At 55.5% G+C, this 14977-nt stretch overlaps 1 protein-coding gene across 7 annotated transcripts; it reads left to right on the top strand.

Annotated features, from left to right (window-relative positions):
* Nucleotides 1-41: 41 nt before the first annotated feature.
* TKFC (triokinase and FMN cyclase) lies at nt 42-13056 on the top strand. 7 transcript variants are annotated; one of them, XM_062196048.1, is made up of 18 exons: nt 42-78; nt 1280-1381; nt 4221-4410; nt 5305-5415; nt 5512-5693; nt 8156-8234; nt 8526-8615; nt 9115-9149; nt 9228-9312; nt 9394-9483; nt 9996-10112; nt 10431-10550; nt 10715-10852; nt 11571-11677; nt 11782-11885; nt 11996-12029; nt 12117-12206; nt 12520-13056. In XM_062196048.1, exons 2-18 carry the CDS (start codon nt 1379-1381, stop codon nt 12679-12681), a joined length of 1737 nt encoding a protein of 578 aa, XP_062052032.1. In that variant the 5' UTR covers nt 42-78; nt 1280-1378; the 3' UTR covers nt 12682-13056. The 7 variants fall into 7 exon arrangements, with proteins under 7 accessions (XP_062052032.1, XP_062052029.1, XP_062052031.1 ...); XM_062196045.1 differs by having other exon boundaries at nt 45-140; XM_062196047.1 differs by lacking the exon at nt 42-78 and adding an exon at nt 126-206.
* Nucleotides 13057-14977: the final 1921 nt, after the last annotated feature.

The raw sequence follows: 14977 nt of genomic DNA, 5'->3' as shown, positions 1-14977 counted from the left end.
AGAGCCCGGAGTACCCGGATGAGGGCGCGCCTGTGGGGGTTGTTGTGAAGCGGCGGCGGAAGCTACGGTCGAGAGAGGGTGGGGGACGTTCGCCTGGGCTCCTTGCTTTGTCGGAGCTCGCCCGCCGACCGCCAGCCCCGGTCCGCGCTGCTCGCCCTGCCCCAGCCCCGGTCCTCTCTCCCTTCCATTGCTCCGGGAGCCCTCGGGTCTGTTCCCCCTTTCGGAACCGGAAGGACTGCGAAGGCCTAGAGAAGGGAGGGAGGTGAAAATGATTTGTGCACACCGCCCAGCGCCTCCCCGACCCTCTCGGGTCCTCCCTACCCAGCCGGTGCCCTCAGCTGACCTTTAGAACGGCCACTCGGTGTCACCTGGGGGACACCCGAATGCCCGCCTCTCTGCTCTGAGTTTTGTTCTTCAGGCTTTGAAGGGCCCGCATTGCTGTCCAAATTCTGACGCCAAGCACAAAAACAGAATGCTCCAGTCAGAGCCTTCACGATCCAGGCCGCCCTGCATGGGACAGGAGGCCGAGGAGCCAGAGGGCGACCACGTGGCCTGAAGCTCCGGAGAAGGCCGGGGAGCAGGCTGGCCCTGTGCTGCAGATGAGGAGACAAGCTGTGAGGGGCACTTGTTTACCTGAGATCCCCCCATTGGGCAAGGCAGGACGGAGGCACAGAGCCGGGCCCGGGTTCTTGGGGAGCACCCAAGACCCTGGATGGACCCCAAGACACCGCTGAGCTGAGGGAGGCTGAAATGTCACTGTTTTCTAGGATTTCTGATAGCGAACCTGCCTAACTTCAGAGAGACCGACTTACAAAGAAACCAGGTCCAAAAGACCAGACTAGCCGTGGATCTGAGACCCTGGACAAGTCCCTAGAGCTTTATCTCTGTTCCCCAGAAGTAAGATGGGGTCACACATAGCTGACTCCCTCCTCGTGCGGTGCAAGGGCCAGTGAGAACAACTGCGGGGAGATCTTTATAACGTCTTCACCATAAATGATGCCGGCGTAAGAGGTGAAGCTGCTCTGGGGACAACTGCTCCTTGGTGCTGAGGTGGGCACTGCTCAGAGGCATTAAACTGGCCCTGTGCCCAGAATGGATCAATCTGTCTTACGGTAGCCAAGTGCAGGCATGAACCTTGGTCAGCCCCACACTCTTCTCCATCCCCAGCCCACGTACTAGAGTTTGGACTTGGATCAGAGTCTGGGGCAGCGCCCTAATTACTAAGGTGCTGGAAGTGTGATTGTGCCAGTCAGCTTCAGGTGTCTTGTTACCCCTGCAGGGGCTGCTGCCTCCACCACTGTGCTCAGACCCAGATTGCCTATCCTGCAGCCCCTCACTGGGAAGGTTTGGACTCCGCTTGAATCAGAGCCTGCCCACTATGGTGAGTCCTGTGGGGGCCAGGGCAGGGGAGGGATACCATGGTCTTAAGTTAGCAGAGAGATCTCAGCCCCGGGCATGCTGGAGTTCTCTACGCCCTGACCAAAAGATGCTGCTGCTTCCTGAGGTTCAGAGATTAAGAGAGCAAGCACCCTGTCAGTCAGGGGCTGATCCTTGCTTCCCTCCATTTTCTGCAGGCCGCTGGTATCAGCTTAGACCCGGGGCTGCAGCCTCTGAGTCCCCCTGGAGCCCCTCCGCCCCACTCTGGGCCATGCATTTAAATTAGAACATTAACAGATACCTGCTCTGTGATAGACACTCTATCAGTCACAAATGCACCCTGAAGAAAGACCTTGCACCTATTCTGAGTCTGGAGCATGTGTAGGCTGGCCCTGGCACTGGGATCGATAGTATGGGAGACACACCAGGTCCCTGGGCTTTACTTCCGTCCACTCTAAAACTGATCTCAACCAAATCAAGTCTTAGACAGATCTGGGTTCGGTTATGAGCCTGCCACCAACACCTGCACGATTGACTTCTCTGAACCTCTCTTTATTCAGCTGCAGTGTGAGACAGATCAAGGCCTGCCACCAAGTAGCTGTGAGAAGTGGATTAGACCAGAATCCTACGGCCCTTGCACAATACCTGGCTTCCTTTCTTCTTCCATCCCCTCAAGCCACTGGGAGCCAGGATAGCACTCGCCCTTGAGCTCTGCTGTGGCCCTGATGAGGAGCAGGGCATAGTCTTAGAGGTTGGCGGCCATCAGGTTGAGGAGCAGGGCACAGTCTTAGAGGTTGGCAGTGCTGGACTCTGAACTTGGGGTTGAGACTGTTTCACAGCTTTGCTGTACATCCCTTGCCTGGTGGGCTCTGAGAGCCACAAGCTCATGCCTTTCCTGGGACAAGACCTCTGCCGTCTCCACATCCCTTCAGTTCCTCTGGAAAGCAACATGATAGAACCGGAATGAAGCCATCTTTGAAGCTGAGCAGACCCAGATGTTTGCTGGTTGTATAACTGCGGGCAAAGTCATTTAACTGCCTCAGTTTCCTCAGTGGGCTAATCTTTCCTCCATGGGGTTGTTAGGAAGACAAAATGAGATGGGCTCCACAGGTGGGTTGATCCTGACCCTGACTAGACCCAGGAGAAGCCAGCAGGCAGGCATCAGGACTAAATGTTGCTCAGAGGAACCAAATGGCCGCCTGCAGGCTCAGGAGGGAGTGGTGCAGGAAGTGCACCTTGCTAGGACCTGGCCACCGCAGGCCACCCTTGGGCCACCAGGTGGCACTAGGAGCCCCACCCTCTAGGTCTGTGTTAGGCTCAGTCTCACTGGCTGTTCAGGATGAAGGGTGGAGGACTACAGCTCAGCCCACAACATTGGTTCAGGTGGCTCTACCTTTTCCAAGCTTGTTCAAAAATGAGAGTCACTCCTTTTTATTGAGCTCTTACTATATCACATTCCCATGCTTTATGTTACTAAATCCCCTGTTGTATAGAGGAAGGACTGAGCTCAGAACAGTTATGTATCCTCCCTGCTCACAGCTAATGAGTAAGCAGGCATGGGATTTGAACCCAAGTCCCTGCGACTGCAGAGCCCAAGCTCACTCTCTCTTTTTAAAAAAAAAATATTTATTTATTTGAAAGGCAGAGGCAGAAAGAGAGAGAGAAAGTCTTCCATCCACTGGTTCATTCCCCAAATGGCCACAACAGCCGGAGCTGAGCCAATCCAATGCCAGGAGCCAGGAGCTTCTTCCAGGTCTCTCACATGGGTGCAGGGGCCCAAGGACTTGGGCTATCTACTGCTTTCCTAGGCCACAGCAGAAAGCTGGATTGGAAGTGGAACAGCCAGAAGTCGAACAGGCACACCCACGTGGGATGCCAGCACTGCAGGCGGCGGCCCCGCCCAAGTTCTCAACCACCCTGGCCCCTACACTGCTCAGCTCACCACACACACACACACACACACATACACACATACACACACCCCATCTGCTCAGCTGTACCCGATGGCACTTCTCTATAGCTCTTGGGCCAGGCTCCTCCTCTGGCTCCAGAGGCCCTGCCCACTTCTTCCTGCTGCTCACTGGTGGCTGAAGTCTTTCTAACTTTCTTCATGGAGCCACCATACTATTTCGCACTCCAGGCTTGTGTTTCTGCTCTCCTCCTCCTTCCCCCCAGGACCTCTGCTCCCTTTTGCCAGTCTAACTGCTGTTTATCCTCAGAGACCTCCAGGATTCTCTCGGGATCCCCTCCTCTGTGCCGGCACAGTGCATGTGTGTTCCTCTGTGTGACGTGTGGAAATGATCTCTTTGTGCTCCACTGAGGGCAGGAACAATGTTCTGCTACCTCTCACAAGTGTTGCCTAGCCCTGGGCCTGGCCCACCAAGCAATGGGAGAAAATATTTGCCTGCATCCGGGTCCAGCTGGAACAGCGGTTGGGTGTGGGGCTTTCTCAGTCCCTTCCCCCAACACAGGAGCCACAGCCTGGGGCTTCTCCTCCTTTGACAGACGAAGATGTTGAGCCTGAAGTTGATTAAATTTTCATACAGAAGACTTCACTTTCTCCATTTTTATTGATCCCATTATTTTAGTATAAACTGAAGCTGTGTTGTAAAACACCGTATAAACTAAGTACTAAAATAAATAAGTAGCTGAATAAAAAGTCAGCAATTAGGAAGAGAATGCCCCGAAACATCCACCTGATGAAATGTGGTCCCGCTCAAGGCACTGCTCTGTGCCTGGAGTTCCTGGGTGGATATGGGAGGGGACTCTACAGTGTGGCTGGGGCAGGATGGGGGTGTCCCTGCTGACATCTCCCTGAACCTCCTCCCGCTATTATCCCACAGGCCTCCAAGAAGCTGGTGAACTCCGTGGCAGGCTGTGCCGATGACGCCCTTGCTGGCCTGGTGGCCTGCGACCCCAACTTACAGCTTCTGCAGGGCCACCGTGTGGCCCTCCGTTCTGACCTGGACAGCCTCAAGGGCCGGGTAGCACTCCTGTCAGGCGGAGGCTCGGGTCATGAGCCTGCACACGCTGGTGAGTACCCCGTCGTCAGGTGGGGGGAGCTGGACCGAGTAGATGGGGGATCCTGGGAGTTCCACAATGCAGACATAAGGTGCAAGATGGAGCCCAGGCCTGAGTCAGGCACCAGAGCCCAATTCCCACTCTCCTACTTCCTCAGCCTCTAGGGACAGTTACAGCCTCTCTGGATCTCCATTGCCACATCTTTAAAAGCGCCAGGTTGGGCCACATGATCTCTCAGGCCCTTTCCCTGCTGAGAGTCGGTGATGCCATGAATACTCATGGCTTTCCAGTCCCAGCTGACCCGCCCTTCAACCATGACACCTTCCTGACTCTTCAAGCCTAAAGCAGTGTCCCTCTGTGAAGCCCCGCCCTGCTGTTTCCTACATACAGACCTGGTTGTTTCCTATTTGAGGCCAGGGATGTACGCCTTACTTGACAGCTCCTGCGGGACAGAGACTAGGCTTTGTAGAGTGTCCCCATTCCCTGTCTCTCTTCAGCAAATCCCTCATTCATTTATTCAGCAAACATTAACGAGTCTGCTGTGTGCTGGGCACTGTACTTGGCGTGTGGAGCTTATATCTTACTCCGTAGAGACAGACTGTACCCAGGGAGACGGTGCAGTGAGAGAGGTCATTTCAGAGAGTGCCACACCGTGAAGCCAGGACAGTAAGAAGGGATGGTGAGCCACGGGGGCTGAGCCACCACTTCAGACAGGACATCAGAAAAGACCTCTCCAAGAGGACTCCTGAGGCAGGGTCTGCCTTGTACCCATCAGGGGGATCTTCTAGCACCAAGCACGCCGTAGGGCTCACTAAATTATGTGGCCTGGGCACACAGGAAGCCCCAGTGACTGCAAGCACAGTCCCCTTCCTGCATCCTCACCCACTCCTCCCCATCCATCTCCAGGTTTCATAGGGAAGGGGATGCTGACAGGAGTCATCGCTGGCGCCGTGTTCACCTCCCCAGCCGTGGGCAGCATCCTGGCAGCCATCAGGGCTGTGGCCCAGGCAGGCACAGGTCAGGTGGGCATGGGGGAGGAGGGGCAACTGCAGGAGGGCACACTGAGGCTGGGGGGAGGGCAGCGCTGACGGGCCCTGCTGGCTGCTCCCACAGCGGGGATCCTCCTCATTGTGAAGAACTACACTGGGGACCGGCTCAACTTTGGCCTGGCCCGGGAACAGGCCCGGGCCGAGGGCATCGCCGTAGAGATGGTGGTCATCGGGGACGACAGTGCCTTCACCGTGTTAAAGAAGGCAGGCCGGCGGGGGCTCTGTGGCACCGTGCTCATCCACAAGGTGAGCCAGCCTGCCTGGGACACTGAAGCCGCCACCCATCCCAGCCTCCTGCCCTGAGCATTACCTGGAGACAGGGCCTTTCCAGCCACTCCGCCCTCCTCCAGAAAGCCACTCTTCCGTGCCGAGTGCTCCCAGACCCAGGCGGGCCCTGCTGTCCCCTCAGCTGCCCAAGCATAGGACATGAGTGTCCTCCCAAACCCATCCCCTTCTCTGCCCAACAACCAATCAGTCGTCTTCTGGTACTTAATCTTTTTTTTTTTTTTAATTTATTTGTTTATTTGAAAGACAGAGTGACACAGAGGGAGAGACAAAGAACGACATCTTCCATCACTGATTCACTCCTCAAATGGCTGAAATGGCCAAAGGTGGGCCAGGCTGAAGCCAGAAGCCCAGAGCTCCACCTGAGTCTCCGACATGGGTGGAAAGGGCCCAGGCTTCTGCTGCTGCTTTCCCAGGTGCATTAGCAGCTAGATTGGAAGCTGGACAGCCAGGACTAGAACCAGTGCTCCAGTGTTGGATGCCAGCACTGTGCCACAACACTGGCCCCTCACTTGGCAATTCTCAAATGCCTTGTAACGTACATTCTCCTCGGATCCTGCCCTTCCTGCCCCTGCCTTGGTTCAGGGCTCCACTATGTGTGCCCCTGATGGTCACAGCCTCCTCCTCACTGGGCTCTCCTGCCTGCTTCCTGTCTTTGTATCTTTCCAGTCTGTCCCCTCCACTACCACCAGTTGTATCTTTTAAAAGTGCTTGTCTGGGGACTGGCGCTGTGGCATAGCAGGTAAAGCTATCACCTGCAGTGCCGACAACCCACATGGGCACCGGTTCGAGTCCCATCCAGCTGTCTGCTATGACCTGGGAAAGTAGTAGAGGATGGCCCGAGTCCTTGGACCCTTGCACCTACATGGGAGACCAGGAAGAAGCTCTTGGCTCCTGGCTTTAGATCAGCTCAGCTCTGGCTGTTGAGGCCTTTTGGGAGTAAACCAGTGGATGGAAGACCTCTCTCTTTCTCTACCTCTGGCTCTCTGTAACTCTGCCTTTCAAATAAATAAATAAATCTTAAAACAAAAAAAGTGCATGTCTGGGGGCAGCATTGTGGTACAGCAGGTTAAGCTGCCACTTGTAATGCCAGCACCCCATATGGGTGCCAGTAAGGCCCGGCTATTCTGCTTCTAATCCAGCTCCCTGCTAGTGTTCCTGGGAAACCAGTGGAAGATGGCTCAAAATGGAGTCCCGGGTTCCTGGCTTCAGCCTGACCCAGTTCCGGCCATTGGAGCCAATTGGGGAGTGAACCAGTGGATGAAAGATACCTCCCTCAGTCTCTCTCTTTTTTTAATTTAATTTTATTTTTTGACAGGAAGAGTGGACAGTGAGCGAGAGAGATAGAGAGAAAGGTCTTCCTTTTGCCATTGGTTCACCCTCCAATGGCCGCTGGGGCTGGCGCACTGCAGCCGGCGCACTGCAGCCGGCGCACCACGCTGATCCAAAGCCAGGAGCCAGGTGCTTATCCTGGTCTCCCATGGGGTGCAGGGCCCAAGCACTTGGACCATCCTCCACTGCACTCCTGGGCCACAGCAGAGAGCTGGCCTGGAAGAGGGGCAACCGGGACAGAGTCCGGCGCCCCGACCGGGACTAGAACCTGGTGTGCCGGCGCCGCAGGCGGAGAATTTAGCCTACTGAGCCATGGCACCGGCCCCTCAGTCTCTCTTTAACTCTTTCAAATACATTACTAAATCTGTGTGTGAGTGTTTTAAGTGCGTGTCTGACCAGGTTGTTTACCCACTGAAAGCTACTTGGGTCTCTAGAGTCAACTCAAGCTGCTTGGTCAGGCATGCAGCACTCGCTTGTTCCCTCTCCCTGACTCCCCAGCTTCATCTCCCCATCCTCCCTACCTTCCCTCCTGCTCCATTAATGCCATGTCCTTGTACTGCTGGACTGTGGCCCATCTCTGACTGCTCTGCCATACGTATGACGGGAAGCTCCTTCCCCTGTGCAGGCACGCCTGTGGCCTGGTTGACTCCTAGCATTCTGTAGAAGCCCAGCTCAGGTGTCTCCCTGATGATCTCCCTACTGTCCTGAGTGACTGGAAGCCCCACCTTGGGAACCTCCCATGGTGGATTGGGGGCCAGAGGCATAAGTGAAGTGAGCCATGCTATGGGAGAAAGAACTCTAGGAATGGGGAAACTGATAACCAGCTGGCTGAGTGACATTGGCAAGTCAGGGCCCATTGCCCCACTTGTCAAGTCCCTTCTGGTTTCAACACACTGGAATGCTTGCAGATTCCTGGCAGGTACATTGTGGATAGGGCAAGTAGTTTCCTGCCCTAAATGTGAGGGCCAGCTCAAGGGTGGGAATCCTTAGGAGTTTCCCCTTCCCAACAAGGAGCCTCTCCCCAGCCCATCTTGTAGCCCTGAGTGATGCCATGACCCCTTCCCCCTGGGCTTATCTCCATATGGCTGCAGGTGGCTGGTGCCCTGGCTGAGGCAGGGGTAGGGCTGGAGGAGATCACCAAGCGGGTGAGCGAGGTCGCCAAGACCATGGGTGAGTGCGGGACTGGGGGAAGGAAGGTCAGGTCTGCGATTGGGACTAGGAGCAGTTCCTGTTGGTGGCATGCGGGGCTTTCCAGGTTATCCCCCAGGGGCTGCGGGCAGGTCTCCCTGGGGGAGCTCCTGGGCCCAGCACTCTTGAGTACCAGAGCTGGGCTTCTCTGTCCTCACTGGAATAAGGAATCAGGCAGCCTTTCTCAGAGAAGAGGATGCCTGGGGGCAGGGCATTCCAGGCATTGCTGTGGCCCTTCCCATGCCTGAACAACCTCCTGCTCATTTTTCTCAGGTACCCTCGGGGTGAGCTTGTCCTCTTGCAGCGTCCCAGGCTCCAAACCCACCTTTGAGCTTGCAGCTGACGAGGTTGAGCTGGGCCTGGGTAAGTTTGTGGCCACTCTGGCCCTGGCAGCCACTGGCCTGTTCCTCTCTGCATACCTGGAGCTGTCTCCCAGATATTCATACGATTTGTAAGTGGCCACTTGAGGCCAAGCCTGACCCAAGTTGCCTGATGTCCATCTGCTTTGCCGTCCACAGCAGGGTGCTGGGCACATCCTTGCCTTTGCTCACACCATCCCCAGGGCCTCCTGCTCCTACCCAGGTGCACCCTTCTCCCAAGGCCACCAGGCAGTGGAGCTTTCTCCCTTCCTCCACTGTGCCTCCAAAGTGACAGGTCCCAACGTGCTGGGGCCTCCCCATGGCTGTCCCTGCCATCAAGCCCTGAGCTCCCAGACAGCAGGGAGTGGGTATTTTTCATTATTCCCTCCATTTGCACCCTTATGGCCACATCCACAGTGTCTCATCTAGTGCTGAGCACTAAGCACATGATGCACAAATACCCCGGCCCTGACCGGGTCAACAAAGACCGCATTTCTCCGCAGGAATCCATGGGGAAGCTGGTGTGCGCAGGATAAAGGTAGGTAGACTCCCCACCACAGGCCTGCCTGAGGCCAAGGCTGCCCAGAAGCAGCTCACCAGTGTCTCCTCCGGACAGATGGCCACTGCAGAGGAGATTGTGAGGATCATGCTCGACCACATGACAAGCACCTCCAATGCGTCCCATGTGCCTGTGCAGTCAGGCGAGTGGCCTCCCATCCTCCTAACCGCCTGGGCAGGGGGTGCGCAGAGAGTCCTAACTGGGGTGTCGTGTGTACCCACAGGCTCCTCAGTGGTGCTGATGGTCAACAATCTGGGAGGCCTGTCATTCCTGGAACTGGGCATCATCGCTGATGCTGCTGTCCGCTGTCTAGGTGAGTCCTACACTGGGACGGAGACTCTGGCCATTTGAGCCGGACATATGGAAAGCAACTGAGGTAGGGTCTTGCAGTGGCCCCGAAGGTGGGCTGTGCAGTCAGATGACCCTCAGTGAAGGCATTACTCACTTCTTGTTGGGTGCCTTGAGCCTCTGTTGTCTTGTCTGTGAGTCGGTGGTAGTGATACTTGCTGCTTTACAGGGTTTGAGGTTCAGATGAGATTAAATATATGTTAGATGCTTAGCACAGTACCCAGGACCTGGTAAGAAGTCATCTGCCCCTAAAGTGGAGACGCCTTCAGGGAATGTAGTAATTTGGGGTGTCATTGAGAGTTGCCCTGAGAAGAACCAGGCTGTCTCCCTTCTGACCTCAGGGCCCCAGCTCCCAAGATCATTGTTTTTCCATGGTACAAGTTCTTTGCCTGCTGCTGGGGGCAGGGGCAGGGGCATCCCCATCCCCATCCCCATCCCCATCCATCCCTCATGGACTTCCATGCTCTGGTATTGCAGAGGGCCGCGGGGTGAAGATCGCCCGTGCCCTGGTGGGCACCTTTATGTCAGCGCTGGAGATGCCTGGTGTTTCCCTCACTCTCCTGCTGGTGGATGAGCCCCTCCTGAAACTGATAGGTGAGACCTGAGACTGGGGGTCACCCAAGCTGGCAACTCATGTTGCTGGAAGGACCCAGGGAGACTTGGAGGGACCCCATCAGGACTGACCAAGACAATCAGGGATCCGGACCCCATGAAGAGGCCCTTGGCCTTCCCCAGCTCACACTTGACTGTTCAGGAGTGGGTGACAGGATCCTCCCCAGAGCTTGCTGGTCCTTCCCCCAGGGACCCTCCCTCCATCCCCTGGTACACAGTGGCTGAACTCGCTTCCTCCAGGGCTACCCACCCTGGTCCCTGCTGGCCAGCCATGTCTGAGAGTTGTCTTGTTGTGCCTAGATGCTGAGACCACCGCAGCAGCCTGGCCTAATGTGGCCAGGGTCTCTGTGACTGGGCGGAAGCGGAGCCGGGCAGCCCCCGTGGAGCCCCAGGAGGCCCCTGACTCCACTGCTGCAGGAGGTACTGGGCCCTGCTGTTGGGGAGGGAGCAGGCATCCTCAGTGGCCCCAAGAGTGCACTGGTGTGCAGTGGAATGCGCGGGGCCTCTCACACCTCCCACACCAGTCGAGTTTGGTTGTAAGAAGGGCCAGATGGGCCTCGTGCCTACTATTCCTATCTTTCCAGGTGTAGCATCCAAGAAGATAGGACTTGTGCTGGAACGGGTGTGCACCACCCTCCTGGGCCTAGAGGACCACCTGAATGCCCTGGACCGGGCTGCTGGCGATGGGGACTGTGGCACCACCCACAGTCGGGCTGCCAGAGGTTAGTGCCTGGGCCCCCACAGGGGCCTGCAGAGGGACTGGTATGGCCACCTGTGCCTTAAATTTTGGCATTCCATGAAACAGATTGATTTCCAAAACATTTATTGGGGATTGCCAACCTGTACTTGGCCGAATGTGGTCATTCGCAAAACCCCTGCATCCTTTCGCCTATTTTCCTAAGAAAAGGAGTACTGTACACTATAGATGTAGGAGGTGATTGTTTTAGAATAAAATGAAACCCTTTACAGTGAATAATAAATTATGGTTCAAGCCAAATTCATTCTGTTGCCCTTATTTTTCTCAGTTTATCCAGACCGATAAAAAGGACCATTCACTCATGAAAATGTATTTAGTACCCACCATGGGCCAGGCTCTGCTTTCAACCCTGTGGATACAGCAGTGAATGAAGCAGGCAGAAATCTCAGTAAACCAAGCAGGATGCTAGTATAGAGAAGCTGAGGGGAAAGGCATGAAATAAGCAAGCAGGGTGTGAAATGCCAGGGTGTTTGGGGCAGGCTGACCCCCGGGTGACTGCCAGGTCCCTTTCCTAGCCCTCCCCAGACTACACAGTAGGTATGGAAGGAGAGTCTTGGCAGTGGCATTCTGGTTCCCTCTTGGCCTCTTCCAGCCCTCATTCATTCTGACTGGCATTGTCTCAACACAGTGGGGTTCAGGCAAAGGAATCGTCTCCAAACCCCTTACCATCTCTCTGCCTGCAGCGATCCAGGGGTTGCTGAAGGAGGGTCCACTGCCTGCCAGTCCTGCCCAGCTTCTCTCCAAATTGTCCATCCTGCTTCTGGAGAAGATGGGAGGCTCATCTGGGGCAGTGAGTGCCAGCAGCCTCTGGGGGCAGAAGGGCTGGCGGGAGGATCCTGACTTGGCCGGGGCCCAGGCCAGCTCCACATTCTTAGCATTCTGGTCCTCCCCAAGCTCTATGGCCTGTTCCTGACTGCAGCTGCCCAGCCCCTCAAAGCCAAGACTGACCTCCCAGCCTGGTCTGCTGCCATGGATGCCGGCCTGGAGGCCATGCAGAAGTGAGCCAAAGCCCTGTGCTTCCCCCCAGCATGGGTTGGAGGAGGTGGTTAGTATCCCCACCCTGAGTGCTTGCCTACTGTGAGCCTTGCCCATTTTCTTTCCCTGCCAGGTATGGACAGGCTGCACCAGGGGACAGGACAATGGTGTGTAGTTGAGCTGCAGCCCCAGCCCTTCCCCCTCTTGGCCCTCAGTGGCAGGGTATCCCTCAGCTCCCCCATCCCTTTGTCCAGCTGGATTCTCTGTGGGCAGCGCGAAAGGAGCTCCAAGCCTGGAAGAACCCAGGGGCAGACCTGTTCCAAGTCCTGACCAAAGCAGTCAAGGTGAGTGAGACTGGGCCTAGTCACCCTGGACAACAGGCTTGGAGCCACTAGGCTCCCATCTCCAAAGACCCTGAGTGCCTGAGCTGTAGCTTCCTCCCCTGTCAAATGGAGATGAGTGTCTGTGGGGCTAAGGAGATCTATAGAGCCCAGCACAGGGCCTGGACATAGCAAGGACTCAGTAAACGGTAGCTGCTTTTCCTGCTAGAAGTGGGTGAGTGATGTCCTTTCCCCAGCATGACATTAGAGGGAGGAGGCGGAAAAGAGGAGGCCTGATGCTGTCCTTGAATCTCCTCCTCCACTCACACCCCCTCAGAGTGCTGAAGCTGCAGCTGAGGCCACCAAGAATATGGAAGCCGGAGCCGGACGAGCCAGTTACATCAGCTCTGCACGGCTGGAGCAGCCAGACCCTGGGGCCGTGGCAGCAGCCGCCATCCTCCGTGCCATCCTGGAGGGCTTGCAGAGTAAGGATGCGTGAGTGCCTCCTCAGCCTCAGCTCCTCTCACTGGGGTGCTGAGGTGGCCACTGTCACCCTCCCAAGTCCAGCAGGAAGTCTTCCACCAAACCTGCAGAAGTACATTGCAAACAGCCAGAGTGGGCCCTGCGCCTCTCCAGCTCTGCCCTTTCCCTCCCCAGAAGGATGGAGCATCTGGGTCACCCTGCCCTGGCCAGGCCAGCTCCAGGCTTGGGCTTCGGTGATACAGTGTTTTCTTTCTGAATTGAAGCACAGCCTTTATGTGGCAATGCTAATTTGCCTCTGAGACTCCAAACCATTTCCTGTGAAAGACCCTCTGTATCTGAATCCGACTCAGCATGGAAAAGAAAGCTAATAAAGCACATTGACGCCATAAAACTGTCGCTGCTTCTTGCGAGGCCTTCGCCCTGGCGGCAGTGATCATGGCCCTACCAGGCACTGAGCTGCACAGGCAGACTCTGCTCAGCTGGGCTGTGTCCCCTGGGTTCCCCATGCCTAGCCTCCTGCCTGTGCACATACACCTGATGCTTGTGAGAATGGCAGAAAGGCTCCCAATTACAAATCCAGTGCTCCTCTGGGAATTGAATTTGGGCCACCAGAAGGAAAGGAAATCATATTCTAAGGCTCAGTTACAGACCAGGCCGCTTTCCAGAGCAGTTACTGACAGTACCTGGAGCATGGAGGACACACACAGTGCATGCTGGCACCTGCTCAGTGTAGGAGAGTGGCTAAAGGCACTGGCTGTGGATTCACATCACACGCACATGACTGGGAATTTGGTTCTTTAAACAGCAACATGAACTCAGAACCCATTATTTAGCCTTGTAGAATCTGTGGAATCAGAATGGTACTCATTTCACAGAACATAAAGGATTCTAATGACTTTAAGATTTTTTGAAAGGCGGATACACAGAAAGGGAGAGAGAGCTTTCTCCACTGGTTCAGTCCCCAAATGGCCTCAACAGCCAGGGCTGGGCCTGCCGGAAGCCAGAAGTTTCTTCTAGGTCTCCCACGTGGGTGCAGGGGCCCAAGCACTTGTACCATCTTCTGCTTTTCAGGCACATTAGCAGGGAGCTGGATCGGCAGTGGAGCAGCCAGGACTTGAACCAGTGTCCATATATATGGGATGACAGTGCTGCAGGTGGAAGCTTAACCTTTTTTTTTTTTTTAATATTTATTTTATTTATTTGAAAGACAGAGTTACAGAGACAGGTAGAGACAGAGAGAGAGGTCTTCATCCGCTGGTTCACTCCCAGTGGCTGCAACGGCTGGAGCTGCACCAGTCCAAAGTCAGCAGCTTCCTTCGGGTCTCCCACATGGGTGCAGAGGCCCAAGGATTTGGGCCATCTTACACTGCTATCCCAGGCCATAGCAGAAAGTTGGGTCGGAAGAGAAGGAGCCAGGACTTGAACTGGCGCCCATACGGGATGCCGATGCTTCAGGCCAGGGCTTTAACCTGCTGCACTACAGCCCTGGCCTCTGGAGGCTTAACCTTCTATGCTACAGCGCCAGCTCCTCTAATGATTGATGAAGGTGTAACACCAACATGTCCCAAGTGCTCACGCACTGGGAGTGGCTATCACCAGCTGGTCGCCCTAGGAAAAGGGCCCCTTATCACCTATTTTGCCCAAACTTGACTCTAAGTACCCCCAGCCACAGGGCCACCCCATCCAGGGTCTCCTGTTCCTCAGCCACAGCATGGATCCTGGACCACAGGGCCAGTATCAGCATTCACAAGTGCCCGTGCTTCTTGGGTCCAAACTGAACTACTGCCTGGCACGGTGACCCCAGGCCACTGCCTTACACTTGGGTCTTATTTTCCAGGTTCCTTTCTCACAAGATAAACAAGTGCTTAAAAGCTATTAACTTTTTTTTTTTTTTTTTTTTTTTTTTGACAGAGTGGACAGTGAGAGAGAGAGAGAGAGAGAAAGGTCTTCCTTTGCCGTTGGTTCACCTTCCAATGGCCGCCGCGGCTGGCGCACCATGCTGATCTGAGACAGGAGCCAGGTGCTTATCCTGGTCTCCCATGGGGTGCAGGGCCCAAGCACTTGGGCCATCCTCCACTGCACTCCCTGGCCACAGCAGAGAGCTGGCCTGGAAGAGGGGCAACCAGGACAGAATCCAGTGCCCCAACTGGGACTAGAACCCGGTGTGCCAGCGCCGCAGGTGGAGTATTAGCCTAGTGAGCCGCGGCGCCAGCTCTATTTTTTAACAGAACGTTTTTCATGTTTATTTATTTTCATCTTCTTGAAAGAGATTTTCCACCCACTCGTTCACTCCCCAAATGCCCACCATAGCC

This window comes from Lepus europaeus, chromosome 7 (genome assembly GCF_033115175.1).
Source record: "Lepus europaeus isolate LE1 chromosome 7, mLepTim1.pri, whole genome shotgun sequence".
In the NCBI taxonomy this organism is placed as follows: Eukaryota; Metazoa; Chordata; class Mammalia; order Lagomorpha; family Leporidae; genus Lepus; species Lepus europaeus.
Note: the sequence above shows the minus strand (reverse complement) of the source record. Positions and strands in the feature narration are given on the sequence as shown.

Bases quoted from the DNA above. Each gene is read 5' to 3' on its own strand.
- TKFC (XM_062196042.1), top strand. The intron at 5,694-8,155 runs GTGAGCCAGCCT...ATATGGCTGCAG, and splicing joins GCACCGTGCTCATCCACAAG to GTGGCTGGTGCCCTGGCTGA. The intron at 8,235-8,525 runs GTGAGTGCGGGA...CATTTTTCTCAG, and splicing joins CGAGGTCGCCAAGACCATGG to GTACCCTCGGGGTGAGCTTG.